The sequence below is a fragment of the Pipistrellus hanaki genome (genome assembly GCF_964339955.1).
Source record: "Pipistrellus hanaki genome assembly, chromosome: 18".
NCBI lineage: Eukaryota > Metazoa > Chordata > Mammalia > Chiroptera > Vespertilionidae > Pipistrellus > Pipistrellus hanaki.
Genome location: NC_140520.1, coordinates 40,352,107 through 40,379,405, shown reverse-complemented (window position 1 = coordinate 40,379,405; position 27,299 = coordinate 40,352,107). Strand labels below are relative to the sequence as shown.

Sequence of the window (27,299 nt, the reverse complement as noted above, 5' to 3'; positions counted from 1 at the left end):
CCAGTAGGGGGTGTGCAAGAGGCAGCTAATCAATGTTTCTAGCTCTCTCTCCCTCTCCCTTCCTCTCTGTAAAAAATCAATAAAATATATTTTTAAAAAACATCATATATATATATAGTATATATATATATATATACAATATATATATATATTGTATATATATATATATATATATATATATATATAGAGAGAGAGAGAGAGAGAGAGAGAGAGAGAGAGAGAGAGAGAGTTGGTTTTTTAGAGAGGGAGAGGGAGTTAGAAACATTGATGAACATCCATCAGCTGCCTCCTGCATGCCCTCTACTGGGTGTGCCCACAACCAGAGTACATGCTCTTGACCAGAATCAAACCTGGGACCCTTCATTCCGCAGGCTGACGCTCTATCCCTTGAGCCAAACTGGTTAGGGTAGTTGGCCAGTTCTTAACCTGGGTGGGTGACATCCCACCCCGGAGTATTTGCCCTGCAGTGGGTATTTCAGCCTCTTGTCCACTTCCTGCAGGCTCACCCGTAGCACAGGACAAGCAGAGGGACATGGGTGAACCAGGGGCAGGTCAACAGCACTGATAAAGTGGTTCATCTGTGTGATAAATTTATGATCTCCATTTCATTTAGCTTTTCACCTGGAGAATTCTCTAGTTCTTTCATTTGGAGTTTGGATTTTTATCTCCCCATTTGGGCTGCCTGTTTGGGTTTGTGACTATGTATTTATTAGGTAGGCAAAGATGAGGCAATGGCTCAAAGCCTCTAGATTGCCTCTGCACACTGATTGTATTCAGTTTTGAGTAGCTGAATGCAATTTTGAAGCTGAGGTTTTCCAATAGGGTGGGGCAACTGCCTTATCCCCAGGCAAAAACCACCTGGATAGCAAAGGTCTGCCTGCAAGAGTTGTCCTCTGCAGCGTGAGGGAACCACTCAGCATAGAAACCGTGGTGTCTGCCCTCCACGTTCAACCCTAGAGCCCCCATCTCTGGCTTCTGCTCATACAGCTCAAATCCACTCTGCCCTCCCTTTGCTGGAGCCCAGGGTAAGTGGCTGCACACGAAATTTTGTGTTAGCTCTTTAAGAGGGTGCCTGAATCCCCCCTCCAGCTGTGTGATATCTTTATTATTATTTTCCTTTTTTAAAATACTTTAAAAAAACGACCTTAAATATAATAACATTACATGCAATAAACCTTAATATCTCAAGAAAAACTTTTAAATATAATGCTACATACAATAAACACCAATTATTCAAGAAAAAGATCTTGATATATTGCATGCAATAAACAATATTTCAAGAGGAAAAAGGATTTTAAGTATAAATATATTATCAAAACTGTACTATTATAATATAGTATGATAGTACAAGTTGTAGGAAATATTAAAAATCTGCAAATAGCAGGATTGCTTCTAGTCTAAGATATTTTTTTCTCTGGCTCTATTTTTGTTCATCAGTTTATGTTGTTCATTATATACACACAAGAGTGAGATCATTTGATATCTTTTTCTGACTGGCTTATTTTGCTTAGCATAATGCTCTCCAGTTTCATTCATGCTGTTGCAAATGGTAAGAATTCCTTCGTTTTTACAGCAGTGTAGTATTCCATTGTGTAGATGTACCAGTTTTTTTAATCCACTCATCTGCTGATGGGCACTTAGGCTGTTTCCAATCTTAGTTATTGTAAATTGTGCCACTATGAACATAGGGGTGCGTATATCCTTTCTCATTGGTGTCTCTGATTTCTTGGGATATATTCCTAGAAGTGGGATTACTGGGTCAAATGGGAGCTCCATTTTTAGTTTTTTGAACAAACTTCATACTGTTCTCCACAGAGGCTGCACTTTCAGTCTGAAGGCTGACACCCTATCCACTGAGCCAAACTGATCAGGGCAAATTTCTTTCTTTTCTTTTTTTTAAGTATGTTTTATTTATTTTTTTACAGAGAGGAAGAGAGAAGGATAGTTAGAAACATCAATGAGAGAGAATCATCGATCAGCTGCCTCTTGCACACCCCCTACTGAGAATGTGCCCGCAACCAAGGTACATGCACTTGACCGGAATCAGACCTGGACCTTTCAGTTTGCAGGCCGGCGCTCTATCCACTGAGCCAAACTGGTCAGGGCAAACTTCTTAATCAGTAAAACTATCAGAAGGATTTTGAAGGACAAAATTCTTTAAATGTTTTATAATACTTCAAGACTTAAATAAACTGAATGTGAACAACTTATTTTAAAAAATGGTTTTGACATTCCACAAAGCTGACATGTTTTGTAGCCAGAGGTGAATTCCAAGGCAGTAACAGCTGACTCGCCAAGTGGATCCCATGCCGGCCCTTCCCTCACTCCCACCTTCTCCCCAAGAGGCCAGATTGAAACTGCTTCACATTCCTCTAATCTCTACTTTCATTGACTAACCAGACTTTATTTCCGTCGGGGGATTCTGATTGGTGAGTGACTTTGCCTGGTGGTTGTTTTTCCGGCTGGGCTGGCGCCCTGTCCTGCAGCCCCGCCATCCGTGCCCGCCATGTGTGCCCACCATGTGTGCGGGGTTGTTGGGGGGAGGGGCGTGTGTGCGGGGCCGTGTGTGTGTGTGTGTGTGTGTGTGTGTGTGTGTGTGGGACTGTGTGTGCCCGCCGTGTGTGCGGGGCCATGAGAGCGGGGCCGTGTGTGCGGGATCATGTGTGCTGGACCATGTGCCCCCACCGTGTGTGCGAGGCCGTGTGTGCCCGTCGTGTGTGCGGGACCGTGCGTGCTGAGCCGTGTGTGCTGAGCCGTGTGTGCGGGGCCATGTGTGCCCGCGATGTGTGCGGGGCCGTGTGTGCCCACCGTGTGTGCGGGGCCATGTGTGCCCACGATGTGTGCGGGGCTGTGTGTGGGGGCCGTGTGTGCCCGTGTGCGGGGCCGTGTGTGCGGGACCGTGTGTGCTGAGCCGTGTGTGCGGGGCCGTGGGGGGGGAGGGGGCGTGTATGCGGGACCGTGTGTGCCCGCCCTGTGTGCAGGGCCATGTCTGTGGAGCCGTGTGTGCGGGACTCTGTGTGCCCGCAGTGTGTGCGGGTCGTGTGTGCGGGGCCATGTGTGTGGGGTCGTGTGTGCAGGGCGGTATGTGCCCTCCGTGTGTGGGGGGCCGTGTGTGCGGGACCGTGTGTGCCTTCCGTGTGTGCGGGGCTGTGTGTGCGGGGCAGTGTGTGCCCTCTGTGTGTGCAGGGCCATGTGTGCCCTCCGTGTGTGCGGGGCCGTGTGGGGAGCTGCAGGGGGGGATGGGAGCCGCCGCCCGGGCTGCGGGGGGAGGGGGGGGGGGGCCTTAGGCATTTCCTCTTGGTTTGAAGGAGTGGAAGAACCTCACCTCCCACCACAGAAGCTTTCGGGCCGAGGTTTATTTCTAGCATCATCCGGGGACTCACACCTCCCGGCTCCCGGCTCCGGGCTCGGACGCCCCGGCCCCCCTCCCCGCGGGGCCCGAGGCGCTGCCCCGGCCCCAGGTCTCCTCCGGGCGGCGCCGGGACTGCTCCGCACCGAACGGCCCGCCGCTCCTCCCCACCGGGCTCCCCCAGCCGGGCTCCCCAAGGGCATCCCAGGGCCTCAGCGCGGAGGAGGGAGGGTGTGGGCTGACATTAAAAACACATCGGGACGTGACGACGTGAGGACAGAGGGGCCGGGGCAGGGCGGGAAGACACCAGGCCTCCTGGGCACGGGCTTCGCTTCGGGGCCAGAGTCTGCAGCACCCAAGGAAAGCGGCGGCCAGACCAGAGGGCTCACACCAGGAAGGACGAGGTCTGTCTGAACTCCCCCTGTGGAGACAACGTCAGTCTTTCCAGTCTCCCCTCCCCTTCCCTCCTTCTCCTCCCCCTCCCCCTCCCCCTCCCCCTCCGTCCCCTTCCTTCTCCTCCCCTTCCCCTGCCCCTCCCTTCTCCTCCCCCTCCGTCCCCTCTTTCTCCTCCATCCTTCCCCCCCACTCCCCCCTTCCCCTCCCTTCTCCCCCTCCCTCTCCCTTCTCCCCCTCCCCCTCCTTCCCCTCCCCCTCCCCCTCCCCCTCCTTCCCCTCCCCCCTCCTCCCTTCCCCCTCCTCCCTTCCCCCTCCCTTCCCCTCCTTCCTTCTCCCTCCCCCTCCCATCCTCCCCCTCTTCCTCCTTCCCCCACCCCCTCCTCCTACCCCCCTTCTCTTCCCCTTCTCCTCCTCTTCCTCCTTTTGGGCAATATTTTTCCATTGATTTTTAAAGAGTCAAAAGGAGGAGAACAGAGAGAGAGAGAGAGAAACATCCATTGGTTGCCTCCTGCACAAGCCCCACCCAGGTCAGGGATTCCTGCAACCAAAGTACAGGACCTTGACTGGAATCGAACCCAGGACCCTTCAGGTGTCGAGCTGATGCTCTATCCACTGAGCCACACCGGCCAAGGCCCTCTCCTCTTCTTCAGTTAACACAATGAACACCCACACCAGGCCCCAGAGCCCCTCCCCCGCAACACTTGCCTCGCTCCGAGCGGTGGGCTGGCTGTAAATGACCTTCTTGCTCTCGGTCCTGCAGAAGACGGACAGTCAGACCCGAGCCCCTCTCCTTGCCAACCTTTTAGGTCAGAACTGAGAACCTGACAGAATCACGAGGGCTCAGAGGACACGGGAGGGGGGGGCGGGGCGGAGGGGAAGGACAGCGCAGGCTACAGTGAGCCGGGAAGCTGTCTCCCTGCCCGGCGAGGCCTCCCCCTCGGCCCCCACTCTTGGGCCCCTCTCACATCTTGTTCCCCACCTCCGAGAGCCCGGCACAGCGCCTCACTCACCCTTTCTTCTTTCCTGGAAGAGAAGAAACACGGTGAGTGTCAGCAGAACAGAGGCAGCTCAGCCAGGGAGAGGGGACCCATGGTGCAGCCCACAGCTCCAGGGCGGAGCCCACATGGGGACGGGAGGAGGGAGGGCCTCTGAGGCCAAGGACTTACTGTCAAAGTAGCCCCGGCTGTAGGCGAACCAGATGCCAAAAACCAGGAGTCCCAGGAGGAGGAGTGTGACTAGGACGGCTGCCACGATGCCCCCGACGTTCAGCTCCACTAGAGACACAAGGATGCTCGCTCACGGTGCCAACCACGCGGTCCGCCAGCAGGAAAGGACCATGTCTGACCCTGCCCCCTGCCCCTGCCTGCACGCACCAGCCTCCATGCGCACCGCGGCAGACATCACGGGGCTCCCGTACCCGTTCTGGGCCTGGCAGGAGTACTCTCCGGTGTCAGAGGCCGAGACGGGATCGAAGACCTGGAGGCAGAAAACCACCCTGTCCTGGTGAGAAGCCAAGCACCTGCCTTTTATGTCTCTGGATCCTAAAGCCCAGCAAACCCTGCTGTTCGGTCCTCCCCCACCTTCAGGGGTTCCGTACCTGTGCCTCCCCGTTTTCAGCCCACCCACCGTACCAGCTCCCCTGTCGTGGGGTTCAGGCTGTAGGAAGAGTTGCTGAAGGCACGGTTTCTCTTGGGTTCCAGAGGCATCAGGGCCCCATCCCTGTACCACAGGTACTCAGAGGGCGGGGAGCCGTCCGGCTCCGAACAGGTCAGCACTGCCCGGCTCCCAATGGTGGCGGAGGAGGGGATGTTGACCGTGGGTTTGGATGGCGGCACTGGAAAGAAGAGAAGATGCTGACCACAGGGCAGGGAGGGCTCCTGGAGGCCAAGTGGCTGGTGAAGGCGGTACCCCAGCCACCATGCTGGCCTCCCTCCCTCACTGTGACCAAGTCCCCGCCCAGAGCCTGCACCATCAGCGAGCTCCCCGGCTCGGCAGAGCCCACCCGGCATTGGGGGAAGCAGCAATGCCCAGTGGGCACAGGAGGCCTGGCACTTACCAAGGACAATGAGCTGGACGCTGACCTCCCCGTAGGCGGTGCCACCTTCATCAGAGACCATGCACGTGTACATCCCCGTGTCCTTCCGGGTCACGGAGTGGAAGGTGATGCCAGTGTTGGAGAAGGTGACTCTGGACTTAAAGGAATCTGCAGGGAGAGGAACCAGCGCAGGGGGAGCTGGAGAGCTGGGGAAGCTGTGCCTATGACGCTGAGGCAGGTAAGCAGGAGGTGAGAAGGCCCTGGGAACCTGGCACCCAGGGGGAGGACTCACCTGTGATCTTGTTGTTATAGCAAACGAGGCTGGTGATGTCGCCCTGGGCAAACTTCCACTCCACTCGGGGAGAGGAGAAGCCCGAGTAGGAGCAGGACAACTTTGCGGCTACAGACGAGATCAACGTGAGTGGGAGGAAGCAGCAGCAAATAGAGAAGACAGGACCCTGGCCGGCTCCACCCTCCCAGCTCCTCCCAACTCACGTTTATCCTCGGGAACTTTGACCTCGGAGTTGGAAGTGTACACGGCTCCCCTGCCTGGCGCCAGCAAGCCTAGGAGGAGAGGCTCCCATCAGGAGGGCAGCACCTGGCAGTGGCCCTGAGCCCCCAAGGTGCAAGGACTCAGAGTCAAGCTCTTGCCCATCTCACACCAATATCCTATCTAATAAAAGAGTAATATGCGCCAAGACCAGTTTGGCTCAATGGATAGAGTATTGGCTTGGGGACTGAGGGGACCCGGGTTCGATTCCAGTCAAGGGCATGTACCTTGGTTGCGGGCATATCCCCAGTAGAGGGTGTGCAAGAGGCAACTGATAGATGACTCTCTCTCTCATCGATGTTTCTGGCTCTCTATCTCTCTCCCTTCCTCTCTGTACAAAATCAATAAAATATATTAAATAAATAAATAAATAAAAGTTGGGGGGGACCAGGCCTGCAGGGGAGGGCAGTTAGGAGCCAGCAGTCCTGGATTGTGAGAGGGATGTCCAACTGCTGGTTTAAGTCTGCTCCCACTTGGCCTAAACAGATGGTTGGACATCCCTCAAGGAGTCCCAGATTGGAGAGGGTGCAGGCTGGGCTGAGGGGACCCCCCTCCCCCATGCACGAATTTCATGCACCGGGCCTCTAGTCTTAAGTAATCTTCAAATGCTTTTGCTACAATTGCAGACCAATACTTCTGTTATTAGTGGAAATAAAATATTTTTTTCAAATGTAATTTATTTCATTTTTTATTATCCCCCCCACCCCGACTCCCAGTAATCTAATTAGATTCCCACTAATCGAGAGCGGCTCCCCAAAAATGCATTTCAAGGTTCACAACTTCTCCACCATCCACCGGCGGAGACCAGCGGCCTCAGAGGAGCACTCACGGGGGATCGGGTGCAACTCAGTGTGTTTCTCACACATGATGTCGCTTGACCCTTGAAACAAGCAGGACAGACGAGCAGGACCAGTATTATCACCCAATTTTACACACAGAACAGAGGCAAAAACCTAAGGTCACCTTGCTGGTTCTGAGATGGAGCCAGGACCAGAACTGGGCTCAGAGAATTTCACCAGCATCTCCTCCTGCCCAAGGACAAGGAAGGATGGTGTGTGGTGGGTGGACAGACAGGCAGCAGGCTGCCCAGAGCGGCCAAGGCTACCACTAGACGCAATAGGGGCCCGGACTGCGAACAGGAGTGAAAACAAGAAATTCCTTGTTCTCATTCCTGTTCCCAACACTCAAACTCATGGAGCTTCACGTGCAGCCTTGAGTTGAACCCTGCCCTCTGAGGTAAATGCAAATACCCTGACACATACGGCATTTTCCTTTACACACAACTGAGCAGGGCCTTGACCCTGAGCTTCCTCTGCTCATCTGAAGGATGAGCTAGACACTCTCAGGCCCCTTCTCTCCCCTCCATCTCTCAACCCTCTTCTCTTCTCCTGCTCGCTGTCTATCTATCTCTATTCTCCTCTCTGTCATGAGTGTTTATGTGCATTTATTTTAATTTTACAAACACTGTGAATTAATCCAGGTAAGTCTTCCTTCCCCATTTTACAGATGAGAAAATGAACTCATTCCAGGTTAGGGGGTTGGCCCTGCCCAGCTTCCCATGTGGAAATGGCAGAACTGAGATGAGCACACAGGTCACCCCTGTCCCCTGCGTGGGAGGGAAGACTGACCCCGGTTAATTCACAGTGTTTGTAAAATTAAAATAAATGCACATAAGCACTAATGACAGAGAGGAGGAGAAAGAGATAGAGGATAGATAGATAGATAGATAGATAACCCTCTGAGAACAGCCAGAACATGGCCCTGCCCAAGGACAAGGGACACAGCAGGGCAGCCGGCACCACACCTGGTCCGAGAGGACGACAGGTGCCCAAAGCCCCCTCCCCACCTACAAGCAGTGGGCGCCGCAGGGCTTCTGTGGTCTGCGTCCTTCCCCTCCTTCCCACACTCCCTAACACTGTCTGGTGCAATAGCTGACACCTCAATTAGGTTCCTAAGAACCCTACCTATGGCACCACCCACATGAAGAACATAATTAAGCTAAAAACCAACCTTTGAAATAACGTTAGCTAAAGTTCCTTTTTGAGTCCTTTCAGATAATCAGATCCAAAACACATCGGTAATTATACATTTGCTACAGCCACCTTCATTCTCCCCAGGAATCCTGACTCGTGGGTGGCCCAGGCTACTATTTCCTTGTTTTAAATACAAGACCCTGCACCTCAACCTCCCCCCTCACACACACACATACACACACACACACACACACACACCTTCCTCTGAGCAGCAGTGCTGTCTGCCTAACTGTCAATCCTCCGCACCCTCGGTGGCTGGGGATCCTGCCAGGACTCCAGCCCCTCCAGGCCGCCAGGACTTCACAGCCATCCTGGTCTGAATCCTTCCCAGGCCTGAGCCAGCCGCTGGGACCAGATGCATTCAAACCCCATCTCTGTCACTTGGTCACCTTCAACTTCAGTTTGCCCATTTGTAAAATGGGGATAAACAGCCCTGGCAAGTTTGGCTCAGTGGATAGAACGTCGGCCTGCGAGAGCTCTGGGCAGACTTTCGGAACCAGGGCCTGGGCACATCCTGAGCACTCGGTTCTGGCCCTGCACGGGCACAGGGCGCACGGGCACAGGGCACAGGGCACAGGGCATTGGCCGCACTTGCACGGGGGAGGCGGGGGTGCCCCGCGGCGGAGCCCATGCCCCTGGTGAGAGTCAGCTGGGCAGGGAGGGCCCTTACGTCAGAACCACCTGGAACTGGTTGAACACCTCCTGGATCTGCCGGAGGTTGATGATCTGGAGAGGAGAGAGGGCGGGTTAGGCCTTGGCCCCGGCCTAACAGCTGTGTCTGATGCCAGAGAAGGAACGGCCCCTCTGTCATCGTTCCTGGTCATCGTTCCAAACCGAGCGTTTTCTGAGCGTGAACTCCCTTTCTGAGTGACATCTCTGTGACACCAACATGGCTCTAGTTTTGAAAATACCCAGAACAGCCTGTCTAACAAAGAGGTGATATGCAAATTAGGCCGGGACTCCTAACGGCCAGACAGGAGGCTGTGCGCACAGGTGAGGCTCGGGCAGCCGGAGTGGACACAGGCAGGGCCCAGAGGGGACAGAGGCAGGGGGCTGGGGACACTGAGAGTCAGGCATGGGTTCCGGCCCCCCGAGGGGCTCCTCCTCGTGCGATGGGGCCTCAGTCGGTAAATAAAACGTGTTGTGCCGGAAAAAAAGAAAAAGAAGAAAAAGAAAAAAAAAAGAGCGTTGGGACTGAAAGGTCCCAGGTTCAATTCCGGTCAAGGGCATGTACCTGGATTGTGGGCACATCCCCTGTAGGGGGTGTGCAGGAGGCAGCTGATTGATGTTTCTCTCTCAATGATGTTTCCAACTCTCTCTCCCTCTCCCTTCCTCTCTATTTTTTTTAAAATATTTTTTTATTGATTTTTCACAGGGAGGAAGAGAGAGGGATAGAGAATTAGAAACATTGATGAGAGAGAATCATCGATCAGCTGCCGCTTGCACACCCCCCACTGGGGATGTGCCCGCAACCAAGGTACATGCCCTTGCCCGGAATCGAACCCAGGACCTTTCAGTCCGCAGGCCAACGCTCTATCACTGAGCCAAACCGGTCCCGGCGCTTCCTCTCTATAAAATAATCAATAAAATATATTATTTTTTTTTAATGGGAATTAATACAGTTTCTTTATCAAAGGGCTGTTGCTGAGAGTTAAATAAGTCAACACAAAGGACTTAGAAAAGTGGCTGACCCAGAGGAAGGGCCAAATAGCTATCATAGCTTTGTGGATGGAAAAGGCACCACATGCTACCTGACCAGCTCAGAGGAGCCTGCCGGGCAGCTTTGAAAACTCAAGAGACCTAAAGTCACCACAAAGGATAGTCTGAAATTAAAACTGTAACTAAAAGCAGTGATGGGGAGAAACCAAAATGGCGGCGTAGGTAAACAACTGAACTGCCACCTCGCACAACAATTTCTTTCTTTTTTAAAAAAAAAAAATATATATATATATATATTTTATTGATTTTGTACAGAGAGGAAGGGAGAAAGATCAATGAGAGAGAGTCATCGATCAGCTGCCTCTTGCACACCCCCTACTGGGGATGTGCCCGCAACCAAGGTACATGCCCTTGACCGGAATCGAACCCGGGACCCTTCAGTCCACAGGCCGAAGCTCTATCCACTACTCCAAACCGGCTTCGGCGCCTCTGTCCATCTCTTAACGTGTGACCCCCAGCAGCATCCTGGCCAGTGGTCGGCAAACTCATTCGTCAGCAGAGCCAAATATCAACAGGACAACTATTTGAATTCCTTTTGAGAGCCAAATGTTTTAAACTTAAAACTTCTTCTAACACCACTTCCTCAAAATAGACTCGCCCAGGCCGTGGTATTTTGTGGAAGAGCCACACTCAAGGGGCCAAAGAGCCACATGTGGCTTGTGAGCCGCAGTTTGCTGACCATGGATCCTGGCCTTTTCTCTTCTCCATATTCCCCAGGAAATCTCAGTGCAGCCCAAAATCTATGTACACCACACCAGCCATCTCTAGCCACCACCTCATCTGACATGTTCACGGACTTCCCGCCACTCCTCCTGCCATCGCCCCTGCCTCCCTTCCCACTCTCCAGGTTGGCGGGACCGCCATTTACTCGGTCACCTTCAGGCTGCCACCATCTGCCCTTCACTCCAGGCAAACACCAAGCTTTACAACGTCATCTCCCAAATCCCCTCAACCTGCCCGCCTGATTCCCACTGCCACGTTTTCGTGCCAACATCACCTGAAGAACTGCAATTATTCTCCACTTGGCTTCTCTGCCTTGTTTAACCTCATCCCACTCAGACCACCCTCTGTCCCACTGCTGAGGAGGAGCGGACACTCTGAGCGCTCACTACCTGCCAGGCACTGCTGTGAGCACCAGACACCGCTACTGTTTCACCCAAAGCAGCGAGTCTGGGTGGCACTGCTGGCATCCTGTTTACTGTGCACGGGGCGGGGAGCAGGCCTGGAGCCGAGCGATGGTGCAGGTCAGAGCCATGCTTCCAGGGCGCCTAAGACAGCACCGAATCCTTCCGCAAGACGGGGCGCAGCGCCCTGACCTTGTGAGGAGCTGTCATCGCCCTCTGCTCCTGCGGTTTGCCCTCCAGCAACTGAAACCAGGATACGCTCCCTCCGAGAAGTGCAGCTGCTTTTTCACAACACGCTGTGCCGCCACCGGAGCCCTCTCCCCTCTCTTCCTCCACGATCTCCCCTCTCCTCTTCCACGATCTCCGCTCTCTTTCCCTCCACGATCTCCCCTCTTTCTTTCTTCCTCCACGATCTCCCCTCTCTCTTCCTCCACGATCTCCCCTCTTTCTTTCTTCCTCCATGATGCATTCCAGAAAATGGCCTCCCGGAGCCCAGAGCAAACTGTCACCGCAGGACCCCTCTCCCCCAAGCAGTAATCCCGGGAGCGAAGCTGAGCACTGCTCCAGGCAAAATCTGCTCAGATTTGCAATGAATAAACAGGAGCCCAGCAAATAAAATAAGCCCCTTTCTCCACACCCAGTGTGGCTGAGGGGCCACAAGCTGACCTGCCAGCTCAGGGAGGCCTGGGTAGTGGCATCGCAAACTCAGAGACTCAAAGCAATCTGATGGTATGAAATTAAAACTTCTAAAATTAAAAAGCAGTCTATGGCCCTAGCAGTTTGGCTCAGTAGATAGAGCATTGGCCTTTGAGTGAAGGGTCCCGGGTTCGATTCCTGGTCAGGGCACATGCCTGGGTTGCGGGCTCGATCTCCAGTAGGGGAAGTGCAGGAGGCAGCCAACCAATGATTCTCTCTCATCATGGATGTTTCTATCTCCCTCTCCCCTTCTCACTTCCTCTCTGATATAATATATTTTTAAAAGACAGTGTATGCAGTGGAATTCTACGCTGCAGTAAAAAAGAGTTCTTATCATTTGCAGCAGCATGGATGGACCTGGAGAGCATTATGCTGAGCGAAATAAGCCAGGCAATGAAAGAAAAATATCACATGATCTCACTCATTATGGAAAATAATGAACATTATAACCTGATGAACAAAACTAGATCGAGGCAAAGAAGCATCGAACAGACTATCAAACTACAGGGGGAAGGTGGGAGGGGGTAAGAGATCCACCAAAGGACTTGTATGGGTGCATGTAAGCACAATGGAACCAAGACACGGGGGTGGGGGATGCGACAGGGGGTAGGGGAGGCTGGGGGAAGGTCAATGGGGGGGGGGGGGGAGAGACATATGTGCTACTACATGTAATACTTTAAATAATAAAAAATTCTTTTAAAAAATAATAATAATAAAAATAAAAAGGCAGTGTATGGTAGGTAATCATGTCCTAAGCTTCCCAGAAAAAGATCAGCTTTGATCTTAACAGCCAATTTCCTTTTGCATCTATGATAACATGACTGGAATGTCAGGGTGACTCAGAACTTCTCTTTTCTCAGACCCGTGTGCCTGGGAGACCACAAATTCCCTGTTATTGTGATCATGTTAATTGCTGACTGTAAACTATTCTACGCTCACCTATGCAAAATTAGTAAGTCTTGTCACTGCATTTCCTCCAGTCCCAGAGGTTCTCTCACACCCCACCCCCCTTTGCTTTCTCTCACCCCCTATCACCAATGGAGTTCAAGTAACCCACCAGCGGTTCCTCCTTTGATGATTTATAAAAACGGGTGAGTTGCCATTTTCTGGAAAGGGGGCATTATTTCAACACATTGAGATTCTGCTTCTGGAAATTGTTGATAGTTTGGCTTAAATAAACTCACAAAATTTCTTTTACCAGTTTAATGTTTCTTACATTAACAGAAGAAAAAAACAAACTTAATTTAAAACCCAATCTTTAAAAAAATTAATACTGGCAAAGGTGTGTGTTTTTCCAAATGTACAGTTCTCAGGGGGGAAAACGAGTGTTCATTTATCTTTTTTAAGATGTAGCTCCATCAGCTTAACAATTAAGCGTTTTCAAAGTCCTTCGCAGTCTGGAAGCTTACTCCAGCTCAGCCCCTTCCCCGCGGGGGGGGGGGGGGGGGGGGGGCACTCCCGGGGGAGGGGAGATCAGAACGTGGGAAGCCCCAGGAGGTTTTGTAATGCAAACTCTCATTTAGCAGCCTCCACTAAAACACCCCACTATCTTCAAAGGCCCCTCGGGTGGGCAGCCCCTTCAGTAGGTTTCTGGTTCCTTCAAAATTCCATCCACCCCCAGGGCCCGCAGTGGGCCTGCAGTCGAAAACAGGCCTTTAGCGTGGTCGTTAAGGGCCCTAAAGGCACCCGCCCACCCCATCGGGCTGGGTGCTCTAGGACCAGGCGGAGGCCGAGACCAGCTCCAGCCCCGGCTCCGCCGTTCTGTGGGGCTTGCCATCCGGCTGAGCAGAACCATCAGAGGTCGGAATTTAGGGACAAAAATAAAATGTTGAGAACTAGCTATCGTTAAAGAAATACTGATCATTCTGTTAAACTAGGTTGTTTTGTTCTGAGTAAAGCACATTGTAACCTGGCGGAGCCGGTCCTCTCCCCGCCCCCCACCCCACCCCCACCCCCACCCCCCGCCCGCCCCCCAGAGGCCTGGGAGTCAACCCTGGAAGGCGGGGCCCAGATCCTTCCAGAACTGCCTGTGGTCAGAGAGATTAGCCTAAGGCCCCAACCAGGGATCCCGCCCAGCCCGCAGGTCTGCAATTGCAACCATGGCACTCATTTTTATTCCGTTTGCCTACTTCCCCTGCCTGTACCCCGCGACCCCCAGTAACCTTTGTCCTTCTACCCAATAGAAGCAGCTGGTTTATGGGGCGCAGAGCAGAAGTTTGTGATGACCTGCTGCTCTCCGTGCTCCAGGCAGGACTGGAATAAACACTCATAGAGGATTCACCCTGTCTCCGCTGAATTGGCTCACGTAGTAACAGGCAGCATGGACCATCTGTTGCCCAGTTCATAAGCTGAGCACAGTAATGGGCATGTCATTCAAATCCCCGGTGATTCCTAAGTCAGCGCGATGATATTTCTGCACAATGAAAGAATCCACATTCTCCCCAGAGGACACCATCAACAAAATGAAAAGGCAGCTTATTGAATGGGAGAAAATGTTTACAAATCATATATCTGATGAAGAGTTCTTTATCAGATATATGATTTGTAAACATTTTCTCCCATTCAATGGAGGATAACTCCGCCCTGCCCCACAGTGGAGTCAGGAGCCCATCCTCGCCCCGCCCTGCCCTCTCAGTGGCTGTTTGTATGTCTTTGGGAAAATGTCTATCCAGAACTTCGACCCACATTTTATTTTATTTTTTTTAAATCAATCTTTATTGTTCATATTATTACAAAGGTTCCTCATTTCTTCCCCCCTCCACCAGGTTCCCACCCCACCCTCCGCCCCCTCCCCATCCCCCATTGTCCTCATCCATAGGTGCAGTTTATGTTCAGTCTCTTCCTCCCTCCCTTTCCCCGATAGTAAATCCCTTTTCAGATAGTAAATCAGTTACTTAGCATTTTCTCATATCAATAATACCTCCACATGCCCAATGATACATTTCACACAAAAAACATTTCCAAATAGGTCAACCAGCCTCATCCAGGCCCCACCCAAGGCACTCACAGATCAACACCCCAGCCCTATACTAACTCAACACATCCAGATCTAAGCCTTCATCACTTGATTCAGCAGACCCTCAAGTTCCCACAAAAGTTTCCAGCCATGTCTGAGAGGCAGCCGTGGGGCAGGGGCAGGTGAAGAGCGAGCTGTTCCGGGCCTGGCTGCTCCGGGCCTGGCCTCTGTTGCTCTGGTTCGTTCCACAACCAGCTGCTCCGGGTCTGGTCACTGCCGCTCCTGACCTAGTTGCTCTGGACTTGGCTGCTGCTGCTCCGGGCCTGGCCGCACCCGACCTGGCTGCTCTGGGCCCGGCCACTCCGGGCCTGTCGACCCACATTTTAGCACTCACGCGTGGTGTGTGTGTGTGTGTGTGTGTGTGGGCAGGGCGGGGCAAGGATGGGCTCCTGACTCCACTGTGGGGCAGGGCGGAGTTATCCTCCAGTCTGTAACTGAATCCTAGCCCTCACCCAACCAATCAGGGTTAGCTGAGGCAGTGACATCACCACTGACCGGAGTAAAACCCCTGGACTGGGCGAAATTCGCTCTCTCCCGCCATGCTGCCGGCGTGAGTAGGACAGAGCCCATGCTAGCATGGAAAAGGCTCTTTTGTTTATTGCATCAGACTCGGCTCCCTGGTGGTCCTTGGGGATCACGAAGTCTGGGGAATTCGTCCGGGATTCCCAGCCAGGACCATGAGGGACTCCGATCCAGAGAGCCTGACTGGCCGCGGTAGGTGTGTGTGTGTCTGTGTCCTTGTGTGCACGCTCTGGAGGGACGTAAAACCCCTCATGGAATTGGTGCCCGAATACTCCTGGTGGATGCACCATGAAGGCCACAGGCAGGAGGTCAGAAGACGTTCTGACCTCCTGGGAGGGCCCTAGAGGGACCCTCATGTGGGGAGAGGGATGGTAACCTCTCCCAGGATGAGGTGAGTGGCGTGAGCCGTTGCCTCACCTGCGGAAACCTTTCCCAGGTCTGAGTTTGGTATCTGCGGGCGACATGGCGCCCCAGGATGGAGCCGGCGAAGTGTGGCCGGCATGGCGGTGCAGGGCTCCCTGGCGGCGTTGGGTCGGAGTTGGGGCTCCCGCGGGGCTCAGTCTACGCGGTGGAGCGCGGCTGGGCAGTGGTGGCCTCGCTCGGGGAGCAGGCACCTGGGTTAATTTGCTGGCTGCCTGGAGAAGGGGAGGGAGAGCTGGGAAGCCGCTGGGGCAACCCACACTTCCTCCTCAGAGGCTGCCTGAGTAGCGTGGCTGGGGCGGTGGTGGCAGCAGCCTCACTCCGGGGGCCTGAGCCCAGGGGGCCTGGGCTGGCGTAGAGGCATCGGTCCGTGGCGGCATCCGTACGGGAGAAGAGCTCAAGGGCGAATTTCTGTGCTCAGTAAAGGGGAAAGGCCAGTTCAAAACGAGTGTGCATAGTTTTGGGCTGTGCTTAAAACTCTTTTCTGTGTACAGAATGAGTTTTTAAAATGGTGATTAACTGAGAGATAAATTAAAACTGGTTTCCCAAGTCATTGTAAGCAGCTTTTGAAATTCCCCGCAGTGAGGCGGAAACTAGATGGTAATGGTAACAAATTTACAGGAATGGCTGGAAGTCTTCAGCTAAAGAATGTGTTCATTTGCATTTGAATTCTACTCCAGTGATCTGCAGGGAGTGGCAGGTGATTCCATGGTGAAGCAGCCCAGATGACCTTGCTTACAATGTTTAGTCTTTGTCATTGGTACCAGCTAAGCAGAGTCATATAGCTACTTAAGTATGAATTGTGATTGACCTATGAACAAAATTCATTCTTTTTTCTGACATTGTCTTAAATCCTAGTAAACTGCCTCTGGTGCGGAGAGGTCTAGGGGAGGCCGGAGAGCGCAAGACTATTAGCTCTCCTGCAAAGAGATTATTCAGTGCTTTGTTTTAACTTCAGAAATAATTTTAAGCCAAAACCGGTTTGGCTCAATGGATAGAGCGTCGGCTTGGGGACTGAAGGGTCCCGGGTTCGATTCCGGTCAAGGGCATGTACCTTGGTTGCGGGCATATCCCCAGTGGGGGGTGTGCAAGAGGCAGCTGATCGATGACTCTCTCCCATCGATGTTTCTAACTCTCTATCCCTCTCCCTTCCTCTCTGTACAAAATCAATAAAATATATATATTTAAAAAAAAAAAAAAAGAAATAATTTTAAGATCTGAAAAAATGTGTGACCAGATCTATTGCTGAAACTTTACCCTAAGTAAGCAGGATGTATTAGAAATGTAATGTTATTAATCTAAAAAATGCCAAATATATTTGACTTGCCAGCTTTAAAAATTCAAAGTATAAATTAAATTAGGAAAAGTTAATTGCAGTAACTAAATGCCTAGAATATGGCAGGCTAAACTGTATTACATGTGCTAAGAATAAGCAGTAATGATCAAAGATCTCAAGGATTGATTTATTCTCATTTGTCAGATGAGGAATCTATATGATGCTTGAGCCCTATCCAGGTTGTTTCATACAGACCTAAGTAAATTTGTTGGGAATTTATAGTGTGCCTCTTGTGAAGAAGTAGGCCAAGTCATATATTTTTCTCTTAATGTAGAAAAAGTGATAGCCATATTAATTTGTTTTGTTTTGCTTTTCTCATATGCCATTGTTGTTGAATTTGGGCTTGTACCTGCATCTTGTATCTGTACATTCGGTTGTTTAAACTTTGGGAATATTTTTGGTTTCAGTCATGTGTGTCTACTTTATAGATTTAAGTAGACTTCATCACAAAGGTTTATAATTTATTTAGAATTGTGTTAAAACAATGTGAAAACAATTCTTTGTATGATTTAACCCCCCGCGACTGCTTGGACAATTTTCACCGATGTTCTGCAGGGGGGAGTAGAGGGGGCTTAGAAATGCAGATAAATCTGTATCTATAGGAAAAATGTGGCATTTTAAATTTCAAGCAGCTGGAGGCCTGGGAATAGTGTATGTACCTGCTCCCTCCTCCCTTGCCTTTTCTTTAAAATTTAGGGCATGGTTATGTATTTTGGGAAGATAAGATTTTTATAAAAGTTATAAAGAGAATGTCCTGACAGGCTAGCTAGGAGAGGCAAGCCTGTTAGTTTCCTGATGGGCATTGGGGCAGCCTATTTAGTCTTGAGAGAGCCGATAGGACTCGTACATCAGCCCAGGAAGCCACCGGACAAACTGCCTGTTTTTCTTGGACATCTAGAAGGACTGTGGTCCTCGGAAGGAACACGTACTGGGGGAATGCAGCTGTTGAACTGGTCCAAAGTGGAACAACTGGCCTTTGAGGAGCTAAAGAAGGCTCTCATCTCAGCAGCTGCCCTAGCCCTGCCAGACGTTGGAAAGCCCTTCAACCTCTACGTAAGTGAGGTAAGAGGCATTGCCAAAGGGGTTCTCACTCAGACTCTAGGTCCCTGGAGGAGACCTGTTGCCTATCTGTCTAAGAGACTGGACCTTGTGGCAGTAGGGTGGCCAGCATGCTTCCAGGCAGTGGCCACCATAGCAATGCTGGTGAAGGAGGCAGATAAGCAGACTCTGGGCCAGGAGCTAAGCTTTTCTCCTGGACCAGCCCTGTGTCCGGATTCATAAGTCTCTGGCCATCAACCCTGCCAGCCTGCTTCCAGATGATGATGGAGGAACCCATTCATGACTGCACAGAGGTAACAGACGACAAGGTACTGTTCACGGATGGGAACAGTTACGTTCAGGATAGGACCTGATATGCAGGGGCAGTGGTTGTCACCCTAGACCACACCATTTGGGCACAGCTCCAAAACTTTTGGCCATAATCCAGGCCCTTTGATGGAGACACTGTGCCATCCACAGAGAAAAGAGGGTTACCAACTGCAGCCAGAAGGAATCGGCTGAACAGAAGCAAGCCACCGAAGGACCAGATGATTGGTGGACCCTCCAGATGACAAGACTGTTGGTCCCAGAGGCTCTATGTCAGAGTTGCCCAGTGACACCAGGTTACCCACTTAAGTGTCACCAAGACTTCTGAACTTCTGTGAGGCAGAGTTGCTAGAAGTACTGTCTGTGCACAGGTAAATGCTAAGCAAGGTAAGGGGGTCCCCCTGGGAATTCAGGTCCCAGGGATCTTCCCCAGGAGAGCATTGGTAGGTGGATTTAAGAGATTAAACCACCAGCATTAAGGTCTAGTTTTTGTAGACACTTCAGATTAGGTTGAGGTATACCCCTTACTGAGACAAGTTTCCCTTTTTTTTTTTTTTGGGGGGGGGTGGGGGGGGTGGGTCATGAATGGTAACCATTCCCTTGCTCAAGTCCTTACAGGCTCTGCAGTTTGCTTGTTCCAGATGCACTGCCAGTGCCCACCGCAGACCCTGTAGCCCAGGAACTCAATGTGGGTAAAGAAATTCACTGCCCAAGAACTCAAAGGGACGCTGCACTGTTATCCTGAGCATGCTCACTGCTGTTGAAGTAAACGGCACCCAGACCTGGCTACACCACTCCCAGCTCCTGCATGGCCTGGATCCTGGCAACTAGCGGCCTCACCTGTGAGATCCCCAGCCTGGGCTCCACACAGGCCAGGAGGAGAACTGATGCCTGCAGGAGGAGAACGGGACTTCAGTGAGGCCAATACTGATGGGAACTGTGGTACTAAGGGTCTTGGTAACTGTATTTGTTGTTTATGCTGAAAGGAAGTAGGCTGAGTCAATGATTTGACTCAGGCACATTAGATAAGGGGGGAATGAGAGGGCAGGGTGGGGCGAGGATGGGCTCCTGACTCCGCTGTGGGGCAGGGCGGAGTTATCCTCCAGTCTGTAACTGAACCCTAGCCCTCACCCAACCAATCAGGTAGCCAAGGCAGTGACATCACCACTGACCGGAGTAAAACCCCTGGACTGGGCGAAATTCGCTCTCTCTTCCGCCATGCTGCCGGCGTGAGTAGGACAGAACCCATGCTAGCATGGAAAAGGCTCTTTTGTTTATTGCATCGGACTCGGCTCCCTGGTGATCCTTGGGGATCACGAAGTCTGGGCGTAACACCACCATGATAGAACACCTCACACCTGCTAGAGTAGCTATTAGCAAAAAGACAAGAAATAACAAGTGTTGCCCAGAATGGGGAGAAAGGGAGCGTGCACTGTTGGGGAAGTGTAGATTGGTGCAGCAACTATGGAAAACAGGATGGAAACTCCGGGGGAGGAATTAAAAAGATGACTACCATGAGCCAGCAATTTCACCTGAGTATTTGCCCAAAAATAAAAATAAAAACAAAAACACTGCCGAGACCTGTTTGGCTCAGTGGATAGAGCGTCTGCCTGCAGACTGAAAGGTCCCAGGTTCGATTGCGGTCAAAGGCACACCTTGGTTGCGGGCACATCCCCAGTAGGGGGTGTGCAGGAGGCAGCTGATCGATGTTTCTCTCTCATCGATGTTTCTAATTCTCTATCTCTCTTCCTCTCTGTAAAAAAATCAATAAAAATATATATTTAAAAAAATAAATAAAAACACTAACTCAAAATGTTACAGCCCCATGCCCAGTGCAGCACTTACAATAGCCAAGTTATGAAAACAACCTTAGTATCCATCAACAGATAATGAATATTATTCCGCCATAAAAGAATAAAATCTTCAACTTCATCAGTAGAGGAATGGAAAAACAGAATGAGCTATATTCGTAGGATAAAATGCCATCATCCAATAAAAGGAAACATATCTATATATTTATACTACTACAGATAGTTACTTATAATTTGTCTATGAATAATTCATTATGAAATAAAATTTCTGAGGGAGGGAAAAAAGAATGAAACCTTGCCCTTTATGATAACATGGATGGACTTAAGGGCATTAAGCAAAGTAAAATAAACCAGACAAAGAGAAAGACCAATACCCTATCATCTCAGTTATATGTAAAACAAAAACAAAACACACACAACTTCATAGATACAGAAAACAGATTGGTGGCAAAAATTTTGTGGGAATGTAATAGTATAGTTAATAATACTGTATTGAATACTTAAAATTTCTAAGAAAGTAAATCTTAAAAGTTCTGTGGACGGAAGGGGCCACATGCTGACCTGACAGCCCAGGGGAGGCCTGTGTGGCGGTCTTGCAAACTCAGGCCTAAAGTCACCACAAAGGATCTGAAATCAGCCTCTAACTAAAGCAGTGATGGTGGGCAGTTACTCCGAGGCCGGTATCTCCACTGACAAGGTCAACCTTTACCTTAACCGAGCCTATGTGTCTTTCTGTATCTATGGTAACATCCTTGAAACGTCTGGGTCACTTGTAACTTCCCTTTTCCTGGACGCCTGGGGGCACAACTATTGTGCTGGGCGCCAGGATGGAGACCACAGATTCCTCCATTGTTATTGCTATCGTGGTAACTGTTGACTGTTAACTATCCTGCACCACCTATGTGTCCTTCATTTTACTTTTCATCCAATCCCAGGGGCTTGGATAGCCCTGCCCAGCGCCCCCACCAAGCGTGTGCCCCCCGCCCCTCCCACCGCCGCCTCTCTAATCTATCACCAATAGATTTCAGGTAATCCACCTACGTCCCCTCCTTTAATTGCAATGTATAAAATAGAGGAAAATCCACCATTCTCCGGAGCATCATCTCAGTCAATTGTTGACAGTTTGGCTCAAATAATATTACAAAAAGTCTTTATAGGTTTCAATGTTTTTACCATCACAGAGCCCTAGCTAAGTAGCTCAGTTGGTTAGAGCATCATCCATCCCTATGTTAGGGCACATACAAGAAGCAACAAATGAATATATAAGAAAGTGAAGCAACATATGATGTTCTTTTTCTTTTTCCCTCCCTCTCTCTCTCTCTCAATTCAAAAAAAAATTTTTAAAAAGCAAAAAAAAATAAAAAACACAATTTTAAAGAACCAATGAATTAAAAAAAAATTTATTTAAGTTTTTACCCAAGGAGGAACATCTGTAACTATGTATGGTGATGGTTGTTAACTAGACTGACTGTGGTGATCATTTCACAGTGTAAACAAATAGTGAGTCATTATGCTGTACACATGGATTCAATAAAAGAAAATAATCACATTAAAGATCAGCATGCCAGGCTGGTGTGGATCAGTGTTGAGTGTGGACCTATGAACCAGGAGGTCATGGTTTAATTCCTAGTCAGGGCACATGCCCAGGTTGCAGCTAGTGTGCAGGAGGCAGCCAATCAGTGATTCTCTCTCATCACTGATGTTTCTATTTCTCCCTCTCCCTTCTTCTCTGATATCAATAAAAAATATACTTCAAAACAAAGGATAACAGGAAATATGAAAATATTGTCACACCAGGAAACACTGAATGATTAAATAAAACTTTAATGGTGAAATGAGATAACAGATTTTTAAGAAATAGATTACACCAAAACCGGTTTGGCTCAGTGGATAGAGCGCCGGTCTGTGGACTGAAGGGTCCTGGGTTTAATTCCAGTTAAGGGCATGTACCAGTTGTGGGCACATCCCCAGAAGGGGGCGTGCAGGAGGCAGCTGATCGATGTTTCTAGCTCTCTATCCCTCTCCCTTCCTCTCTGTGAAAAATCAATAAAATATATTTTAAAAAGAAAGAAATAGATTACTACACCATCAAGATCTGAAGTGTGCATGTGAGTCTTGATAAATTTCCAGGAAAGAAAAATGCCAGGAGACGAAGAGAGCACAGATCACCTGGACTCTGGTGAGAACAGGAAAGCAGGCAGGTGGACAGCACATGGGTAGGAGGTGAGAGAGGAGTGATTTAGTTACCGAGAAGGGGAGGGGGTGATGCTGGCATTCACACCCAAATCAATCAAGCATGTTCCCAGACATTCAGGTGTGCCAAGCTGTAAGACTGCAGATATAATGCCTGAAAATCACTTTGTATTCAAGTAATACGAAAGCTAGCAAACTGTATTTTCCAAACAGGCTCTATGTATACACTTACCCGTGTGCTTGTCTTACATTGTGGCTGCAGTAGAGCCTAAGGTCTGGGCAGGTCTTTTTTTTTTTTTTTTTTTTTTAATATATATTTTATTGTGTCTTTACAGAGAGGAAGAGAGAAGGATAGAAAGATAGAAACATGGTTCAGCTGCCTCTTGCACACCCCCTACTGGGGATGTGCCCGCAACCAAGGTACATGCCCCTGACTGGAATCAAACCCAGGACCTTTCAGTCCGCAGGCAGACGCTCTATTCACTGAGCCAAACCGGTTTTGGCATCTGGGCAGGTCTTGTGACTGTCTGGGCCAGTGGAGTGATGGCAGAGAGGACCCAAACCCCACATTTAGATTTGTGTCTGGTATGCACTGTCTCATTAAATTCTCAGAGAAACCTTGAGACAAGTACTATTGTTACCCTCCACTTTACAGATGAGAACACTGAGGCTGAGCATATTTGCCCCAAATCACACAGCTACAAGCAGCAAGGTAGGAAACTTAACCCAAGAAAACTAAATGCCAACAAGGGTGAACAAGTAAATTCTGTTCTAGCCATACAGTGGAATTTGCTTAAAGCATATTTTGGAATGAGTGCTAGTATTATATGAGGAAAGACTGAAATGGAATGGCAGCATTAAGTTTCTCTCCAGATAATAGGATTAATGTGATGTTCTCTGTATTCCTCCGTGTTTTCTCATTTTTCTCCCTAGAGCATGTATCATAAAAATAAGACTTAAAAAAAGTAAATCTCTTCCATTCTGTGCTCCCAAACGGGTTGTACTTGGACAGCTCCTGGCACCCTCTGCTCTGTTTTGCTTGGTTGAGGTGTCTCCGCTCCTTGGGAGCAGAGCCACCAAGGGCTGCTCCACTGCCAGCTCCTCACTCCCGGGGCCAGAGGAAGGTGCTGGGACCAGAAGGATGTCCCAGAGGGTGGAGGCCTCCGGGCACCTAACAACCCAACACCCATTCCTTGCTACTGCTTTATTAAGAAATCCTTGTCTTCTCTACATACCCTGTTATTATAAATTTCCTTAAGTAGCTTTCTTGTGATTTTTTTTTAATTCCTTTTTTTTTTAAAGGAAGGAAGGGGAGGGATGGAAACGAGCCAGCCAGCCTCTGGTTATTGCTACAAATTCATCCAAACGTCCCCTCTAGCAGGAGCCTCCCAAGACCCTGGGCCGAGCACGCAGCACGTGGTTTAGTGCCTCTGGGTGGGCTCATGGTGCCCAGTTTCTCTGCTCCCTCAGCTTTTTTTTTTTTTTTTTTAATATATTTTATTGACTTTTTACAGAGAGGAAGGGAGAGGGATAGAAGAGTTAGAAAATCTATCAGCTGCCTCCTGCACACTGAAATATGGTAGCAATCATACTTGGGTAAAAACTGCTGTTTGAATTTTAACCTTGCTATCTGACTTGGACCTTCGATTACTTGCTTAAACAATAGGGTAGTTACAGGAGATAGACTCTCACTGACTCAGTAGCTTGAGGGGTAGAAACTATAGATAACCTTTAGAGATTAACCTCTGAGTTCTGCTTTTGTATTATGGGCAAGATAGGGCCACATTCCAATGTTCCCAGCCTTTAGAATTTAGAACAAAGGGAAATTCCTGTGGTTTGAAGCTTTAAAAGGGATTGCCTACACCTGGATCAGTGCTGGCATGTGGAGCCCACCGGCGTGTGGTGCTCCCGCGGCCGTCCTGGCCAGTTTTTCAATAAATCCTTGCCTGCTTTTTTAAATCAATCTTCAGCCTGGGTTCGACCCCACAACACACATCTCCTACTGGGGATGTGCCCACAACCAAGGTACATGCCCTTGACCAGAACTGAACCTGGGCCTTTCAGTCCGCAAGCCAATGCTCTATCCACGGAGCCACACAGGTGAGGGCCCCGCAGAGCTACTTCATAGCAAGTGTTACTGTTTCTCCCTGATCTCTGGCACCTCCTCAGACATTGTAAACACTGATATTTACTGAATTAACAAATGAATTTGACGTTGCTTTACAACTAGAACTCAAAAACAGGCTCCGTGCCCAGGCTGGCCAGGTCCCCACTCCTCATTCCTGGAGGTTGGGGGAGCACAAAGGGAGGTGGCCAGAGGAAAGCTTTGGGAGTCCAACAATAGGCAGCACAGGCTCCAAGGAGTTCCCTCCTGCCTCTCCTGCCCATTCCCAGCAGGATTCCAGTTCTGCTAGCTCCGCGCCACCAGCCCCGCCCAGGAAGGCCGGCCTGGCAGCGGTGCTCGGGGCAGGGACCCAGCTTCCTGCCAGCCCAGCCCCTGCTTCCGCGTCCTCCCCAGGGCCGGACAGCCCTGCTCCTTATCAGCGGCCGGGGCAGAGGGCGGCTGTCAGTGCCAGAGGCCAGGGTGTATCTGCTCACTGCCTCCCGCAGGCCCCTCACTGCTTCCCGCAGGCCCCTCAGCCGGGCGGTCTCCCCAGAGAACCTGGAGGCCCCGGCCGCCGGGAGCAGGAAGCAGTGAGCTTGAGGACGGACCGGAGGGAACACAAGCCCTGTCCGCACCACCGCCCAGCCGCACCTTCAAACCTGAGGCGCGGGTGGCGGCCACTGCTGTGTCCACAGAGCAGGTGCCCCCGGGGGTCCTCTCCCCGGTGACACCCATGGGAGAAGTCCTGCCCCTTCAGAGAGGAGCGGGAGGAAGGGTGCGATGGGTGTCTGCGGTGTGCCTCTTTGTGTGAGAAAGGGAGAAGCGAACACACATGTGTACACGCATGTATCTCTGTGGCAAAATGTGTATGCACACATGTACCTGTGTGATAAAATGTGTGCACACGTGTACTGTGTGACAATGTGTGTACATATGTACCCCAAACTTGGCGCCCTGAGGCGGTGACCGTCCACGCGGAGCAGCGGGGACCAGCCGCTCTGGCCACCGGGAGCCCGGAGAGACGGGGCGCCCGCGGGGGGAGGCACAACCCGGCCCCGGAGCGGGAGCCACGACCACCCAGACGGCCCGCACCTCCCGCTCTCCCGCCGGGCGGAGGGCAGCACCAGCCGGGCCGGTCCCCTTCTCCCTGCGGAGGAGCCCCCTCTCCTTCCCTCCGGCAAGGACGCCCCCTTCCGGGAGCTCTTCGCAGAGCAGCGGTCCCTCTTCCCGAACCCGGGGTCCCACCGCCGGGGAGGCCCGGCCGCGCGGGGCAATGCTCTGCCTTCCGGGCGGGCAGCGGGCGGAGAGCCCTCGGCGGGCAGCGATCGGACCTGCACCCAGCGGGCTCCCCGGCCAGCGGGCTCCCCGGCTCCCCGGCCAGCGGGTTCCCCGGCCAGAGGGCTCCCCGGCTCCCCGGCCAGCGGGCTCCCCGGGCTCGCCCGCCAGCGGGTTCCCCGGCCAGAGGGCTCCCCGGCTCCCCGGCCAGCGGGCTCCCCGGCCAGCGGGCTCCCGGACTCCCCGGCTCCCCGGCCAGCGAGCTCCCCGGCCAGCGGGCTCCCCGGGCTCCCCGGCCAGCGGCTCCCCGGCCAGCGGGCTCCCCGGGCTCCCCGGCCAGCGGGCTCCCCGGGCTCCCCGGCCAGCGGGCTCCCCGGGCTCCCCGGCCAGCGGCTCCCCGGCCGCACGGCCCGCGGTCGCTCGGGCCGAGGTGCGGCGACGGGACCGACGGGAGAAGCGCGGGGCCCGGAGCGCCCGCCGCCGTGCGGTCTCCGGCCCAGGTCCTCCCGGAGCAACTGGGGAAGCGGTTTCGGAGAAAACCCAGATTTGTTTGTTTCACTTCCTCTTCGGCCCCGCACGCCGCTGGCCGAGCCCGGGGCCAGGGGCCCTCCGGCCGCCGCCCAGGAGTCCTGGGGTCCCTTCGGGAGCGGGGCTCGCGGCTGCAGGTCGGGTTGCGGGGCTCTTCACGGGGCACGTGGAGGCAGGACCCTCACCTGGGTCAGGACAGGGAGGGGACCCGACCCCCCCAGCCTCCCCACCGGCGAGTGTCCGGGAGCGGAGCCGACCGCGCCGCACGGAGGGCGGAGGGCGGAGGGCGGGGCGCGCCGGGCGGGGACAAGGCCGCGGAGGGTGAGGCCGGCAGGTTCGGGCCCGTCCGGCCGCGGGCAGGGCCGTGGGGGCGGCGCGCTCCCACCTGGGACCCAGCCCACCGGCCCTTTCCGGAATTCGGGAACTTACACAGGAGCACGGACGCGAAGAGAAGCAACTCTTTTCTCCCGACTTTCGCCTTAGAATCCATCACGATCAGGATCCCGAAGCGAAACCGGCCGCCGAGCCCGGGACAGACCCAGCCGCGCGCCCAGCTTGGCCCGGGTCCCGCCGCGGCCCAGCCCCCAAAAGCCCGATTGGCCGGGGCCACGCCCCTGCGCCTTGCGATTGGCAGAGGCAGCCGCCGCTCCGCTGAGTGACTCGCCGCCGCCAGGTGCAGTCCCGCCCGCGACCACACCCCAGAGGCGGGGCGCCCCCAGCCCGACGCGCCGATTGGCCGGGAGCCTGGCGCAGGGAGACCCGGCCCCACCTTCCTCAGGTGCGCACCTGCCTGCGCGGCCCGGAAGTGAGGTCTCTGGCTGGCTGGG

At 52.1% G+C, this 27,299-nt stretch overlaps 1 protein-coding gene across 1 annotated transcript; it reads right to left on the bottom strand.

The window, feature by feature from the left end:
- Nucleotides 1-3,341: 3,341 nt before the first annotated feature.
- On the bottom strand, nucleotides 3,342-27,060 carry F11R (F11 receptor). The gene is made up of 10 exons (XM_084867264.1): nucleotides 26,902-27,060; nucleotides 6,276-6,344; nucleotides 6,073-6,180; nucleotides 5,802-5,948; nucleotides 5,377-5,579; nucleotides 5,119-5,221; nucleotides 4,912-5,019; nucleotides 4,756-4,768; nucleotides 4,451-4,499; nucleotides 3,342-3,770 (listed from the first exon to the last, which is right to left on the bottom strand). Exons 1-10 carry the CDS (start codon nucleotides 26,960-26,962, stop codon nucleotides 3,735-3,737), a joined length of 897 nt encoding a protein of 298 aa, XP_084723390.1. The 5' UTR covers nucleotides 26,963-27,060; the 3' UTR covers nucleotides 3,342-3,734.
- Between the last annotated feature and the right edge of the window lie 239 nt (nucleotides 27,061-27,299).

Excerpts from the sequence above, each read along its gene's own strand:
- F11R (XM_084867264.1), bottom strand. The coding sequence starts at position 26,962 with ATGGATTCTAAGGCGAAAGTCGGGAGAAAAGAGTTGCTTCTCTTCGCG. Across the intron at positions 6,181-6,275 it reads CAAAGTTCCCGAGGATAAAC|CCGCAAAGTTGTCCTGCTCC; the intron begins GTGAGTTGGGAG and ends TCTCGTCTGTAG. Across the intron at positions 5,580-5,801 it reads CGTCCAGCTCATTGTCCTTG|TGCCGCCATCCAAACCCACG; the intron begins GTAAGTGCCAGG and ends TCTTCTTTCCAG.